At 41.0% G+C, this 17093-nt stretch overlaps 2 protein-coding genes across 2 annotated transcripts in view; both read right to left on the reverse strand.

Annotated features, from left to right (window-relative positions):
- Positions 1-6511: 6511 nt before the first annotated feature.
- LOC126455926 (tetra-peptide repeat homeobox protein 1-like) lies at positions 6512-7559 on the reverse strand. Its single transcript, XM_050091683.1, has 2 exons — positions 7553-7559; positions 6512-7488 (listed from the first exon to the last, which is right to left on the reverse strand). The coding sequence occupies exons 1-2, from the start codon at positions 7557-7559 to the stop codon at positions 6512-6514; spliced, it is 984 nt and encodes a 327-aa protein (XP_049947640.1).
- A 180-nt stretch (positions 7560-7739) lies between these two features.
- Positions 7740-17093, reverse strand: part of LOC126457083 (uncharacterized) — a 34860-nt gene continuing 25506 nt past the window's right edge. The window contains exon 2 of the mRNA XM_050093096.1: positions 7740-8045. Coding sequence (XP_049949053.1) covers positions 8038-8045 — 8 coding nt within the window. The 3' untranslated portion in view covers positions 7740-8037. The remainder of the gene's footprint in view (positions 8046-17093) is intronic.

Consider the following 17093-nt stretch of genomic DNA (forward strand, 5'->3'; position numbering starts at 1 on the left):
TTTGTGGAAGGCATCATCCCAATCCATAAACCTCACGGACGATCACGTATTGACTACCATTAACTTTTTTGAGCTTTGATATGAAAATCTTCACACGTCTACTGGTAGCTCGAATTCTGCGTACGACGTCGCGTGTCTTACCAACGGATCAGGCATCAATAGGTGGGAGCCCAATACCCGCGCCACCCTGTGGCGTTACAGGGACCTGACTGCCCTCGCTGAAGTCGCTCCCTGTACCGGGAGCGCTGGCTGTGATAGTCAAGCATTTGATCACGTCAGTCGTATGTACTTCACTGCTGTTCTTCAGACTATACATTACCCGAGCGCTATCGTCAAGGTGATACTCCTACGTGGCGCAACATCTGAAGTACTTAACGGTAGGCTTTGTACCTTGCACATTCGTCGCTCTGTTAATGATGCCCATTATCGACAACACTGCACGCTTTAGCATCAGAACCTTTGTTGTACAGTCTGCGACAACGCCTCACGGGCTCGTCTCTTGGTTGCTTCATTTTTAGGTACACTTTGCATGCAGATCTGATAACTTCGTGACGAATATGCTGTACACGGTGCTTTGGAATGGTTAGTCACTTATGGTGAAGCTTCCGGAAGCCGTACAAACGTACATAACCATGGTCTAACATTTGCACTGGGATGACACCTGCAAGCGTCGTCCCATTCAGACTGAGAAAATCCGCTGTCTCGGTATCTACTTCATGAACGACATCTCACGCATGGCGACCCTTAATTATCGGAGCATCTTGCAACACATCCGCCCTGGACTTGTGGATCATCGTGTCCATGCCATGGACCTTCACAATGGACTGAATTTATTAATGTATCAAGCATCACGAATTCCGCATGTAGCGCGAACACTACCAATGCCTAAACACACAATAGGAACATCATGGCAGCATTCGGTTTATTTGTCAGCGCTGGAATGTAACGTGCGATATGATTCGTTCACTCGCCGTAGTTTCATGATTGAGCAGTGTCTATACGTTAGTGGCCACCTCAAGCTTTGGCGGCGGTCCTAGATTAGCCTCATTGGCTTCTTGACCTTCCGGTGGCGCTTACTGATATACTAGTGCTATTTTCGTACATTGGGACGTTTTATCCGGAGTGCAGCTACCTAAGGGACGTCCTCCCATCTCACCAACGGCCAATGACCTCTATCGCACACTACTTTGACGCCGGTCGCCTAATGTCGTCTGAGATGTCCCATGCATTGGAACGTCAACGCGGTAACTAGATTCAGAGGTACATTCGACCTGGTATTTGACGGTTAACAGAAAAATTGCTCGAGAGGGACTCCAAAGGATCCATCTTGCAGATTCGCTTTTATGTGTGAGCTGCAACGTCCGGGATGGAGAACACTGGCTACATCGTTGCCTCAAATTTTGGCTCTTTTTATGGATGTCGCCCGCCTCTATCTCCCCTCTGCTCTATCCGAATACTGTTTATTGCCCGACTAAGTCACTCCATGATGGGACAGCGGCGCCCGTGGAGTAGAGCCGCATGTGCGTGTTACAGGAGTCGCTTTTCCAGAGATAAGTCATGGAGAACGCGGATTTATTTGTTTGTCCAATAAATGAATATCCTTCCGTCGCTATTTACCCCTTCCAAGTGTTCATGTTTGGCGACGGAGACATGCCTCGTAATATGACCCTTGCTCACGTTGCCCCGAGACTATTCCTTTACCCTGTGGTTAAAAAAGTATTCGAGCTTCGTAAGAGCAAACATGTAGCAGGCGACAGTTCCACTCCTGCTCAAACTCAATTTTTAATCTATATTTTTTCATCACTTGATATTTAATTTGTATGACATGTGATAGGTAATAATTAAAACAATTTATTTGCATGAACTTTTATTGAATTTCGTGTGACTAATTTTTAACTAAATTCAATAAGTGGAACTAACATTTACAACTATCTACAAGTAAATGAAAATCTTGTTTCATGGAAAGGTATGCCTGACGTCATTTACGAAATCACTTATGAAGTTCGAACGTTAACCACTTCACCATTAACAACGTTCGGCACCTACGGTACATCAATCATATAGTAAATGCGTAAAACTCTCGCAACTTTCTCTGAATTTCCAAAGAAATGCATTTTATTATTCCCACATTGTTTTAATGGCTTACGAAAGGTGTACAAACTTTGAAGGAAATCTATGATACAAAAGTCGTGGCCCCCTCCTATAAGGGAAGTCTTAAAACATCCTCTGATTCTTTCAAGTTGTTGCCACCTATCGCCGCCCACCTAAATGTCATATTGCATGTTCGTCTATTATGATTTGAGTACATTTAGTGACTTTTGCAACGTTTTATTTAGTGATGTAAACTTTTCACAACTTATATTTTATCATCTATATCTGTGTTTATTTTGTACCACACCAGTCACTGTTGCAGCTTTCTTCTGTTTTGATCGACTAAATACTTACGCTGTAACATTCTTTACGGTGTTACCTAACGACGCAAGTTTCATACTGTTAGTATGAGTTTTTCTTCCATAAAATTAGTATAAATGTATTTTGTCAAGTTGCTCACGATGTGCTGATATACTTAATCGCAGTGAAGAGAAGTTACTCTGACTTGCTCTCTGTGGTTAATGCTAGCGCCACCTACTGGCCTTCGTTTACCTCTGATAGCTTAATCGTCACACACTTTGCACTGGTTATGTTCGGACTGACGACACTGTCAAATGTGCCCATATGAGATGCTTGTTCTGTATTTAGTCTATGCGCTCACTTTCGTTAGCTATGTACTAACGTTTGACTTTTATGTAAGTACTATAGTACCGGTAACTTAAATTTCTGTGTATTTGAATACTTAGACGCGTACTTAAGCATATATTTCGTATCAGTTTTCTTGTACACTTCATTCCACAGCTTCAGCCTGATGAAAATATGAAATGCGTAACGTTTAATAGAAAATTGTGCGACCAAGACCTTTATTTCAAACTTGAGCCAAATCTGGATGGTCGCCTGCCTCTACCATGGGTGTATTTCTCTCCGAGTAATTGTACATAACAATGTTAACCAAGTTTAGCAATTTTCAGCTACGTTCCTCAGAAATTTTGTGAAACAACTGCTTTTGAGTATTCTTCACATATAACAAAGTACCCTGTTAAACAGTCTTGTGTGACAGGTCAAACAAGTTAGATTTTTGTATTTTTGTTTTTCCTGAGTGGAAACATTTATACCTTACATGTTTTAAGAGTTTAATTATTGAACTTCCTGGAAAGAAAATTTATCGTTGCAAGAAAAATACAATGGGTCTAGTTCTCTCTGCTTTCGACATAATCATTTAAATATCTCAGTAGTTCTTAAATGCAAATTGTTTTTCCCGTTTAATATTTAGCATTAATAAATCTGAAATTGTTTTGTTAAAGAGGAATGTCGACGTAGTACTAATTTTAAAAAGAAAACCCGTTTATACAGTTCAGATTTATTTCGTGAAGTTTTTTTACCAAGCACCCAAGGCAATGCGACTAATGTGAGGGAGGGAAAACGAGAGAGAAGGAGGCGCCAAATGGAATATTTGGGTGGAAAAATTTATTCTCGAACTAGCCCTGAAAACGAGAGTGATATTTGATAACCACAGCACAGATACAGCAAGACTGATGTAGCATATCGGCAGTTTGCCCTTGTCAAGTGTGCATACTCTCAAAAAGGTGTGTCGTAATCCCATCACAAATGCCACGTAAAGGAGGAATGTGAAACAGTAATTTCTACAGGGTAGACCGAACATTTCTCCCTCAAGTTTTGTTGGAATATTTTATTACATAATTCTGTATACAAAGATGTTTACATTTGAATGAATGATTTGGGCGGTCATCTGTTCACTATGTTTTCTATGGTATCCCTGATTATAAAACATTCATCTACAAAAACTGTAGGTCCTATCGCCTCTTCAGAGAGGACAGTTCTTGCCTCCCGCACATGTGCAGTGAGCTGGTCTGTTGCATGGACGACGTTCTTTGAGGACTGCATCCTGTGGTGTGCCCACAGGTGCTGCTGCACCATAGGGTGTAAGTCTGGACTGTTTCCAGGCCAGCATCCCCAACAAGGAATCTCTCCCAAAGTGCTGTTTGGCTGAGTGAGCTCTCACTATCTTGCGTAATAACAGCATTCATTGGATTTGGTAGACGACTATTCTTTCTGGACTGCTTCAGCATAGACAGGTGCAATCCTTTCCCAGTAAGCACCAGAGACATTTCTGTATCAGTCAGAAGCAGTTCAGATTTCCCATAGCCACACACGCTGCCAGGAACCATTATCTTAGCAAATGGGGTTGTTTTACTCTTTGTTGAGGTATGGCATAACAGAACCCTTCCCAAACTTTCACAAAATTCCTGATCAATATTTTTTGACAGCACGGGATTTTGACTGGACGTAAGCATGTTTTCCCAGGATTTTCTACGAATAAAGTCCTTTACAACTGTCCTACAGATGGCCTGTCTTACTGGTAATCATACAAGAAGTCAGACTTTTGGCAGCTGCTTAAGTAGCAACGCCAATTTCTTACTTTAATGTCCGATTTTTATTTTAGTGTTTCGTCTGAGTTGCTGGTTGTCCAGCTCCATTGTTGTCATGTTACCTTCACCTCAATTCACCCAAAGTCTACTAGCTTTCAGAACAACCAATACACAAGCACTTTTGTTAGACATTCTACTGACATGGAGGCATTTAATCTGGGAACAAACATGTTCACATTTTGGTCCCATTAATGACGCCCTTAAAGAAGAAAAATAATTTTAGGGCAGTATACAGACAAAGTTAAAAACTCAAGTAAGCAATGTGTAATCCATTATGTTGAAGAAAAATTTTAAATGTCTATATCCCTACTTAATATTTAGAGAATTATTTTTCTGTTCTTTGATTAGGTGAAAATACATGAATACACAAAAATGGACTTTTTCATTAACTTACCTAGTACAGATGTTTTAAAATTATGAAAATGATCTGCTCAGAAGTGTACCACCACAATTCTGCCAACAGTAAACTAACAGCTGTGGGAATTTTCTACTATGATTCATCAAGTAATATGGACTGGCATGAAGTTCATACAGGGAGCACATTCTGTGAGTAAAATGGTACTCTAAGACATCAAATCTAGTTTGATAAAACTGGAGAAACTTCCCACCACCCTCCATTTTGCAAATGATTTCATACTGTAAGTTCACATATGCTTCAAGCTTTTTTCTGAACACTTCGAATACAAACTGTTAATGTTTCTTCAGTACCTGGTACGTCTATTCATTAACCTTCGAACTTTGATTTTACACAACGCAGAGTTTTACAGATAAATAGCGATGAGTGACAGCTAATTTTACATTTTTTATTCAGTTTCACCCTTTCGAACATCGAATTTCTGTATGATCATTTTACTGTATTTAGATGTTACATATATGATTTGAATAAGTTATCGAAATTTGGAACAAGGCAGTTTACAGAATGTGTGTAAGTGATTATCCTACTTATGAAACTACACTTAGAAACCAGTATTTTGCAAAGCTACCATTGTTTGAATAAAAGTATGTTCGTAAAATAGGAGTTTTGCATGAGAAACGATATAGGTTAGATCTGACACTGTTCACTATCTTTGGCATTTTGTTATACTGTGCAAATAATAAACTTTTTTTGCTTATTTAACACCCAGAGCCAGTAACCGTTTTAAACATAGCTAATGATAATTTTTCCCTCTCATCTTGTATGTATGGAATCACTATACTGAAACTGTGTTGAATTATTTATGACCAATTGGAAATATGTCATGGGATGCAGTTAACAAGCCCAACTGCTTGAGGAGAACCTACATGGTGACCCCAAGTGACCACATTCTTACTGCTTGCTTTTGTGCAATCAAAAATTTCTAAGTGATAGGCTACCCCAGAAAGTTATTCCATATGGCATTATTAAGTAGAAATATACAAAATATATCAGAAGTTTCTTTGTTTCTGAGACTGGCAGTTATATGAAGAGTGAACTCGTCTAACAACTGTTTGAGCTGCTCGGTAATATGTTTCTTCCAGTTCAAGTTTTCATCAGTATTTACACCCAACATCTAGCATTGTCTCATTCATCAGTATGTATGTATGTATGTATGTATGTATGTATGTATGTGAATGTTGTGCGTGTTCCCAAAATAGAATCCATTTTCAACGAACCACTTGTCACTAGAGTATTAGGAGTAGTGTAAACTGCACCTACTTAGAGTTTGTGGTCTAAATATGCTTATCTGAAGTTCTTGTGGTGTAGGCAACAAAGTATAATAATTTCATCACACTTAACCTTTCTGGCAGATGAACTAATATTTGTAAATACTAGTGAGATCAGTATATTTGTTTTTGTTTATAACTGACATAAGAGCCTTACCTTTTCTTGGAATGAATCGAATTTCTTCAACACTGCATGTCCATTTAATTTTAAGTCAGAGCCAGACATTTCCTGATCTTCAACTTTGTGGTGACTAACAATTTTAGAATTTGACTTTACTTTTTGATTGTCATATGGCAGTCAGCACCATGTTCTTTGTGTTGGGACTCAAAACAGGACTCAAAACAGGACTCAAAACAGGACTCAAAACAGGACTCAAAACAGGACTCAAAACAGGACTCAAAACAGGACTCAAAACAGGACTCAAAACAGGACTCAAAACAGGACTCAAAACAGGACTCAAAACAGGACTCAAAACAGGACTCAAAACAGGACTCAAAACAGGACTCAAAACAGGACTCAAAACAGGACTCAAAACAGGACTCAAAACAGGACTCAAAACAGGACTCAAAACAGGACTCAAAACAGGACTCAAAACAGGACTCAAAACAGGACTCAAAACAGGACTCAAAACAGGACTCAAAACAGGACTCAAAACAGGACTCAAAACAGGACTCAAAACAGGACTCAAAACAGGACTCAAAACAGGACTCAAAACAGGACTCAAAACAGGACTCAAAACAGGACTCAAAACAGGACTCAAAACAGGACTCAAAACAGGACTCAAAACAGGACTCAAAACAGGACTCAAAACAGGACTCAAAACAGGACTCAAAACAGGACTCAAAACAGGACTCAAAACAGGACTCAAAACAGGACTCAAAACAGGACTCAAAACAGGACTCAAAACAGGACTCAAAACAGGACTCAAAACAGGACTCAAAACAGGACTCAAAACAGGACTCAAAACAGGACTCAAAACAGGACTCAAAACAGGACTCAAAACAGGACTCAAAACAGGACTCAAAACAGGACTCAAAACAGGACTCAAAACAGGACTCAAAACAGGACTCAAAACAGGACTCAAAACAGGACTCAAAACAGGACTCAAAACAGGACTCAAAACAGGACTCAAAACAGGACTCAAAACAGGACTCAAAACAGGACTCAAAACAGGACTCAAAACAGGACTCAAAACAGGACTCAAAACAGGACTCAAAACAGGACTCAAAACAGGACTCAAAACATGCAATTCTCCTGTTACAGCTGAATAATGAAAGAATTAAGAATCTTGCTTTTATTAAAAAGTGATTTTAAAATCTGGTCTCACTGTCCATACATCTCAGCAGAGCTCTTGTCAATGAAAATAGCTCTCAAACTAAACTGTTGTCACCCATTTGTGATTACATTCGGCATGATAGCCATTCTGCACATTGCGGCCACAGTCTTTAGTCCATTCACATTGCGGCCAAGTCTTTAGTCCATTCACATTGCGACCAAGTCTTTAGTCCATTCACATTGCGGCCACAGTCTTTAGTCCATTCACATTGCGGCCACAGTCTTTAGTCCATTCACATTGCGGCCACAGTCTTTAGTCCATTCACATTGCGGCCACAGTCTTTAGTCCATTCACATTGCGGCCACAGTCTTTAGTCCATTCACATTGCGGCCACAGTCTTTAGTCCATTCACATTGCGGCCACAGTCTTTAGTCCATTCACATTGCGGCCACAGTCTTTAGTCCATTCACATTGCGGCCACAGTCTTTAGTCCATTCACAAAGCAGCTTCCACCATCTCAGATCAGTGCTCTCCATTCACTTTCCTAGAACAAAGGAACACCATTATTCATGAGCTGAAATAGTAAGACACTATCAGTTTTATAAACTTTGATGACTGCACTAACAAGAAAAGGTTTAGCAACATGTTAACTAGATTTCTACTTGCAAAATCACCAAAACAGTAATCAGAAACTGGCAGTGTTAAATATCTTTCCAAAGGCGAAAGCCTACAGATTTATTTCAAATATTCGGTGAAGTCGTTTATCAAACCATCTCAAAAAAAAATTGAAAATAGGCTTTGAACAAACAGACAGGCTACATGGAAGGGTTAACAGATTTCACTGAACATACGTGTTCAGATTACAAAAATATGGAACTTCATTTACGTTAATGCACTTTTACTGATTTTGTACGCCTTATCTGTTTCCTATCCATCATGAGATATGGTGTTCCGCCATCTGTGGGCGTCACTGCATCCGAGATAGCTGAGCATATTGCTGGCCGACTGGCTGTCTACGAACTCTGTACAAAATTTGAAGACAATGTCGTGATATCCTTTAAAATTGAAATAAAAATGAAACGTAAAAGTGGTACTACTTTGTATCTGGGCTAGTGAGCACGCCATTAGGAAGTTTTTCTCTGTAGAAGTCTTTGTCCCATGACTGCGAGTGATGGGAGATGATTATGAAGAGAAGTTATGTGGAGGATCGAAGCACTGAGCAGCTATAACGAAAAAATATGTAGTTTCAAGAGACTTCGAGAGAATTTTCACAAGGTGAACGGGAAGTTTTAAGCGGAGATTCTCTTACTGACATCTTACAGGAAAAACGAACGTTCTTAAGCGCCAGTTTTTACCAGCATCAAGGATGGAAAAACTTATGACTATTGAATTTGGCTATTGTGAAACGTGTGTAACTCGTTGCATCAATTTGGTAATTTGTCTGGTCTTTGAAGGTTTCAGTGACCTGTTAAAGGAAATGATACAATGCCAGTAACAACTTCATGTGTGTTAAGTAACAATATACACAGCTACGAAATCTGAGCAGAGTTTCAGTGTTGCTACTTTGATGAGGTTTCAGTAAAAGATATTACTGACTCCCTATTTCATAAATCCTAGCAATATTCATAGCTAGATAGTACAGAGGAACTTTGTTGAGTATTAATAACTGTTTAGGGGGGGAGACGTTCTTGTATGTGACAACATGATCAGTGGCTGATTGTGCTATATAAATACATTATGAAGTGACTGAGGAATGTTTTGGCAGGCATTTTTTCATTTTACGTCGAAAAAGCTGAGCCAGTACGAGATTAAAGCGACACGACGTCAATAACAAAGTTAATTTAGGCGTTGAAAGAAGAGATTAACAGGCTACTTTATTAATAACTCTTTGGAAAAATTCGCAATTACAATCCGAGTTTTGACATGCATTTTACGCCCAGGACCTTATTGCTTTTGTTGCGCAGCCCATTAATTTGAGGATGATGTGACTACGAAGTGAAGGGAGATTTCCTGTTTGCACTGAAAGCACAGTTTTCAGTGTTCTACGACCACTTGCGGATGCCGAAAACACTCCTGACATTATCAAGCTAAGGAATCATTGAAAGTCGTCGTCCAGTAAGCAAATTTGTCGAAAGTTTGAGCGAACCAGAGACGGTCCGTGGAAGGGTTATTATAGCATAGTCACATAACCGAATCACTTCTTTGAAAAGTATTGCCTTTAAAACTGCTGAAGTGTCTTACCTTGTGCACGCTTCTGACCGGATATTCATCAACCCGAGGTAAGTGATTTTTCACGTACTTTTTGCAGCAACTAGCCGAGGGTCATGCAGCCCAGCCACCAGCTAAATTCTGCAGCTGAGTACTAATCGTCTAGCGTGGCATGCTGCAACACTGCAGCGGTAGGATAGCTTACTTCATGCAGTGGCGCAGCGCAATTATCTGGCAGCCGTCTACGTGACGGGAAACTGCCTCTTGTAGACTTCTGCCGGTGCCGTGAGTCTCCAGAGCAGACGACTGTCCAGTCTCAGTCACTACAACATGATCAGTTAGGTGAGGCCGCTGGTCGACGAGCCGCCATATGGATCCAATGGTTCTGGGTCTAATTTTTACAGCCCAAGAGGAGACGTCGCACTGTGTGTTATCACTTGATACTACAGCAGATTGCAAGGGTCCTGGGTTCAAAAAGCAGCGTCTCCTCGCTCTTGCAGGCCAATTAGAGTTGCCTACGGTATATGTACGGGCATTCATAAACTCACAAGCCACCGAGCTGACTTCAACATTTCATCAGCAAGTCCACACTCGTTGCCAGCCATCTTATACTAAGATAGCACGCCACCATCCTCGTGTACACATTCCCCGCCCAGTGCCTACGCGCAGACTGGGCCTCTTGTCTAGAATCCATATTTAATCCACTGAAGTGACCGATGTCTTGGGATACCACCACTTATCTTGGAACTCCTTTGCCGGGTTTAGTGCACCAACTCGACATGGCATGGCCTCAAACCGTTCGAAGACCCCTGCAGAAATAGCTATGCTGTCTCCATAGCCGTCCTTAACTACGAAAGTGTGGCCGGTGCAGGATTTGTGCACGTAGTGACCTCTACTATCTCCCATAAATATTCGATGGGATTCATGTCGAGCGGTGTGAGTGGCCAAATCATTTGCTCTGTCTTCAATTGCGAACAATTATGGCCCAGTGACATGCCTGGGAACATTAAGGCAACAAATGGCTGGAAACTGTAAGTAGCCGAATGTAAGTTTCCAGTCGATTGGTTCAGTTGGACCGTATGAACAGCCCATACCATTACGGAATCATCAAAAACTTGCACAAAGCCTTCTTGACAACTTGAGTCTGCTATCATGGCCCATTAACGTGAAATTTCGCCGTACTGTCCTAAAGGATACGTTCGTGTCGTTCCACAACGTTTTCCGTTATTTCAAGCAGAGTTGGTTGTCTGTTAGCACTGACAATACTACCTAAACGCCACTGCTCTGTTAAGGCTGTCGGCCACTGCTTTGCCCTTGGTGCTAGGTAATGCCTGAAATTTGGTGTTCTCGGCACTATGGATCTCTGAATATTAAATTCCCTAACGTTTCCCGAAATGGAATGTCCCATGCGTCTAGCTCTAACTACCGTTCAGCGTTCAAATTGACAATTCCCGTCGTGTGGCCATAATCACGTCGAACCTTCTCACATGAATCACCTGAGTAGAAATGAAAGCTCCGCCAATGCATTGCCCTTCTACACCCTGCGTACGCGATACTACCGCCATTATTATATGTGCATATCGCTACCCATGAGCTGTTACCTCAGTGTGAATAACTGCGTTATGGAATGACGATCAACCCCGCACCCACCGCGGTATTGGGAGATCACAATACATAGATCCCACACGCGCCATTCTAGGGCAGAAGTGGTCGTGCTGGCTGGTAAGCCTACTGATGTCTTGACTGCAACTCCACCACGCCATTACACACAGAAAATAAACACCGAAAATTATTTCAAGGAAGTTTCGCAAACATTTCATTGTAAGTACATATTTGTGTTTTGCTAATCATTTTCAGAACTGACATGTAAGATCACCTGCATAATTAATAGAATCGTCCACTGTTTAGTAAAGCAAGCTGCGAGCCATTCCCTTATTTGCCTCAAAGGATTTTTTGTTTAATTGTGCCGTAAGATAAATCTGTGTCTGTAATTCCGAGTATAAGACCAGGCCCAACTTTACTAAATGGCGGAAGTCAGAATAATTTCCTAATTAACAACATGAAGTATCTAGTGCTGCGCGATTACCTAACAGTATTTTCTATTCCAATCACTGTTGACATGTAAACAAATGAAATTACTCTATTACTGATAAAGTTAGGAAAATAACCCATAGAAATCCTTTACATATTCATGTAGCTAATTTCCAAAACATGGTAGGAACATCAGTACTTAGTTTCTTGGTAATTAACATATGTATGGTATTGGCAGTCAGCTGTTTTTTTTACAGGTTTCGTCATCTAAGGCATATTTCAGTCAAGTCCTTATTGTAACAAATTTCAGACCAAAACCAATTTCTCTGCATTATTCAGTTAATTTGAGCAGTAAAATTCGAATCGTAAATTATCGAAGTTGCGGATTTCACAATTTTCAACTTTGTAGCTGTTTTTGCAAAGCTATGTAAGCACTGGACGAAAAAGCCATTTTAAGTCAGCCTGTTCTGAGATCGAGCTTGGCACCTGTGTCAGTCAAAACAGACAAAATGTACAGGGCTATTACAAATGATTGAAGCGATTTCATAAATTCACTGTAGCTCTATTCGTTGACATATGGTCACAACACACTACAGATACGTAGAAAAACTCAAAGTTTTGTTCGGCTGAAGCCGCACTTCAGGTTTCTGCCGCCAGAGCGCTGGAGAGCGCAATGAGACAAAATGGCGACAGGAACCGAGAAAGCGTATGTCGTGCTTGAAATGCACCCACATCAGTCAGTCATAACAGTGCAACGACACTTCAGGATGAAGTTCAACAAAGATCCACCAACTGCTAACTCCATTCGGCGATGGTACGCGCAGTTTAAAGCTTCTGGATGCCTCTAAGGGGAATCAACGGGTCGGCCTGCAGTGAGCGAAGAAAAGGTTGAACGCGTGCGAGCAAGTCTCACGCGTAGCCCGCGGAAGTCGACGAATAAAGCAAGCAGGGAGCTAAACGTACCACTGCCGACGGTTTGGAAAATCTTACGGAAAAGGCTAAAGCAGAAGCCTTACCGTTTACAATTGCTACAAGCCCCGACACCCGATGACAAAGTCAAACGCTTTGAATTTTCGGCGCGGTTGCAACAGCTCATGGAAGAGGATGCGTTCAGTGCAAAACTTGTTTTCAGTGATGAAGCAACATTTTTTCTTAATGGTGAAGTGAACAGACACAATGTGCGAATCTGGGCGGTAGAGAATCCTCACGCATTCGTGCAGCAAATTCGCAATTCACCAAAAGTTAATGTTTTGTGCAATCTCACGGTTTAAAGTTTACGCCCCCTTTTTCTTCTGCGAAAAAAATGTTACAGGACACTTGTATCTGGACATGCTGGAAAATTGGCTCATGCCACAACTGGAGACCGACAGCGCCGACTTCATCTTTCAACAGGATGGTGCTCCACCGCACTTCCATCATGATGTTCGGCATTTCTTAAACAGGAGATTGGAAAACCGATGGATCGGTCGTGGTGGAGATCATGATCAGCAATTCATGTCGTGGCCTCCACGCTCTCCCGACTTAACCCCACGCGATTTCTTTCTGTGGGGTTATGTGAAAGATTCAGTGTTTAAACCTCCTCTACCAAGAAACGTGCCAGAACTGCGAGCTCGCATCAACGATGCTTTCGAACTCATTGATGGGGACATGCTGCGCCGAGTGTGGGAGGAACTTTATTATCGGCTTGATGTCTGCCGAATCACTAAAGGGGCACATATCGAACATTTGTGAATGCCTAAAAAAAACTGAGTTTTTGTATGTATGTGCAAAGCATTGTGAAAATATCTCAAATAATAAAGTTATTGTAGAGCTGTGAAATCGCTTCAATCATTTGTAATAACTTGTGCAATAATGTTTAACTTAATATGAAACCGGAATGTGAATTAAAACTTAGTGACAATATGAGGGTTAACTAAAATGCAAAACCGTCAGTACCTAGATTCCGAGTGTGGAAACCACGTCAGTCTGAAGAATAATAATGTGACGGTGCAATTTTGTGTTGTAAATAAGAAGATGGACAGTGGAGGACAATTAATGATTGCTGCTTAGCTTTTATGTTAAAGTGTAACATGTGTTGTTCACCTGAGTCAGACTGTTGGTTATGCTATACTGCACAGTGATTCTCATGTAACTAAAAGGTGCAGCAGGTGCATACATGGTAAATGCAAATTATGTAATTAAGACACGGATTGGCCATAACTAATTCAGTAAGGGGTCTGACATTTATGGAAGTAAATGTCTGAAACATTTTGTGTGTGTGTGTGGGGGGGGGGGGGGGGGGAGGGGGGCTGTCACATTCTTGAACGTAGATAGTGCAGTACCCACCTATACTTAATTTTTCGCCCTGATCGCTGCCACCGAGGACCTGTGCAAGCTGAAGCTAACATATGGCCGGGCATGTCACAAACGCTGGCAAGCTTCTTGCCCCATTACCTCGTAATATTGATTGTTGGCACTGTTCTGTAAGTCATTCTCAGCCGTTTCCGTTCATTCGAGAGGGACAGCGATTGCTATTACACCGACCGCGTAAGAGCTATCGTGGAAAATAGTGTGGTTCATGATCATTTTTTGTTTGTACAACCCTGTGCTTCAGTATTTGTTAGTGACCTATCCAGCACAGACAATAAGCCGAGGAGAAACTTCACACCCCAGTTTCTGGGGAGAAGGCTGCTGTGGCAGGGCAATAGTTCTGGTCAGGGTTAAACCAAGAGTTGCCTCTTAAGTACGGTTGAAATTTGTTTTGCTTGTAGGGGAGACGTCTATTGAAAATCTCCCTCAGTTCTGAAAACAATTTTTGTTGAGGTCGTATGTCTTCATTCAGCACATTACTCGCAGTCTTTGAAAAGTTAGTGTTTCTGTGGGTGATACTTATGACTAGTGAGAAGATTTAAAGTTTTCAATTTCAAATTCATTTTGTTAGACATGGGAAATGGCACAAGAAGACATGTACTTAATGAAGTTTTACAAACCCATGGCAGTATGACTAGGCTCTATGGATCTGAAACTTTCGTTCCCACGTAAAGCAAGTGACTGTGGTTCAGGCTTCAGAAGAGAAATTTCTCCATAGAGTTAAAGTGTGCACCAGAGGAAACTGCTTCAGAAATTAAAATATTAGAAATGAATTACTAGTTCATTCACTACAAGAGAAAATAGATGTGGGAACTTGTTGGTAGAATGCAAGACAATAGACTTAAAATACTTGATGACAAACAAGATGGACAGAGAAGACCACACTAACTTGTTGAAAGGTGAAATCACCTAATCCATGAAAAGAGTAATCGAAACTGCATTATTTCCATCAAATAACACAGTCTTACTGCGACTACTACGTGGAGCTGAGTGTTCCTAACACTTGTACAATGGTCTAGGGATAGAGTGAATGTTAAATCGTCCTAGCTCCCCAGTTCGAACAGACATTGTTTAAATTCTGAATAAAAATCAGCAATGCCGGCCGAAGCCTTCCCGCATAAGAAGTCACCATTGTTCTTCGAACAACTTTGTCGAAGATGGCAGAGGAGTGGATAGATGTTCAGCGCACTCTTGCCCTTTGGAAGGTGAACTACTCCAAAAAGGAGATGAGCAATGACCAACGGCGTGAGGATATAGAAGGCAAAGAAAACCAGTGCATTTAAGATAATGTGTATCAACAGGACATGTGGCCTGTAATTGAGTCATTATCTCTCCATTTGCGAAAGATTTCAGATTAGTCCCACATTCAGGTCTCCATGAACAGACTGACAAGGTGGTGGAGACCATGAGAATGAATAACTAGCTATGAAATAATATTCTATGAACTAAGTTTAGACAGTCAAAAGTTTGAACGTTGGTAGGAAACCTAAAAAATTTTAAGAGGGAATACAAAGGCGTATGTTGATAGAGTGGGTGTCAGTGAAGTGAAATGGAAAGGTAACTTTATGGCCAGACAAACAAGGGTAATAGCAGCATCATGAAATTGGGTAATTAGAGTTACATTGGTAAAGCAGGACAAAGTTATTGTTAATAGTTCAGTGATAGGGTTGCTCTCATTAGATCTGACAGCAAACTAACACCGGCAGGTACACATGCCAACGTCGCATGCAGGAGACTGAGAACGTATGGAAGTATTGAACGGGAAATTCAATATTAAAAGGGAGATGAAAATCTCATGTGATATTGGAATGCGGTTGCAGGAGGAGGAATAGAAGAAAGTGTTACAGAAGAATAAGGGCTTAGTAATAGGAACGAGAGAGGACAGTTTTGCAGATTTCAACCAGTAATACTGAATACCCTGTTCAAGAATTGAAAGAGGAGATAGTATACTTGGCAAAGGCCGGGAAATATAGGAAGATTCCAGCTCGATTAAATGACCGTCAGATTCCGCAATCAGACATTTGGTTGTACGGCGTACCCATGTGCAGATACGACTGTAGACTGATCACAGTTTAGTAACGAGGAGTCTACAAGTTTAAAAGGATTGTAAGAATCAGTGAGGAAGTGGGATGTTTAAGAAAGGAGGAATGATGAGACGTGTTTTAAGTTTGCTGAAGACGTTGGCAATACGATAAGGAATGCCACCGTGGGCTCTCCAGTTACGGAGTGGACATCCTTAGAAAGGGCAATCATGGAAGTTTGAAAACCAAATTTAGGTGCAGGGAAGCTAATCGCGAAGAAACCTTGTATAGTAAAAACTTAGAACTGACTAACAAGGGGAGTAAAAGTGCTCAGAAAACCGGAATACAACGATGTAAAGTCCAACCAAGGCAAAATGACTGCAGGAAAGGGGGGGAGAAATGTAAAAGTAGTGATCGTCTTGAGGACTGACTGTAGAAGTGTCTAAACAACCTTCGATGAAAACAAAAGGAAGAGTGGTAACAATAATAGTGCAATGGGAATTCCACTGTGTAATGCAGAGGAAAGAGCGGATAGGTGGAAAGACACGCAAAGCCTACATGCAGGAGAGGAATTGATGAGACAGAAGAAATTGGAGTCTATATGGAAGACAGGAGATCCATGTATTAGAATTTGGAACAGTTCTGCAAGACTGGAGATCAAATAAGGTAGAAGGGTTATGTATCATTCCATCAGATTTTCTGGAATCAATGCGGAAAGTGCCAACCAAACGATTATTGAAGTCTGCGTGTAGAATCTATGACACAGGCGACGAACCATTAGACTTTCGGAAAATCGCACAGGTTCGAAGATGGCAAGGACAGATTAGTGCGAGCACTATCTTGCAATCAGTTTAACTGACCAAGCATCCAACCTACTGACAAGACTAATATACAGAGAAGTGGAAAAATTTTAGTTGAATAGTTTGGCTTTCACATTGGTAAGGGTGCGAAAGAAGTTGCGTTTGATAATGGAAGCAAGATAA

Source organism: Schistocerca serialis, chromosome 2 (assembly GCF_023864345.2).
Source record: "Schistocerca serialis cubense isolate TAMUIC-IGC-003099 chromosome 2, iqSchSeri2.2, whole genome shotgun sequence".
NCBI classification, from domain to species: domain Eukaryota; kingdom Metazoa; phylum Arthropoda; class Insecta; order Orthoptera; family Acrididae; genus Schistocerca; species Schistocerca serialis.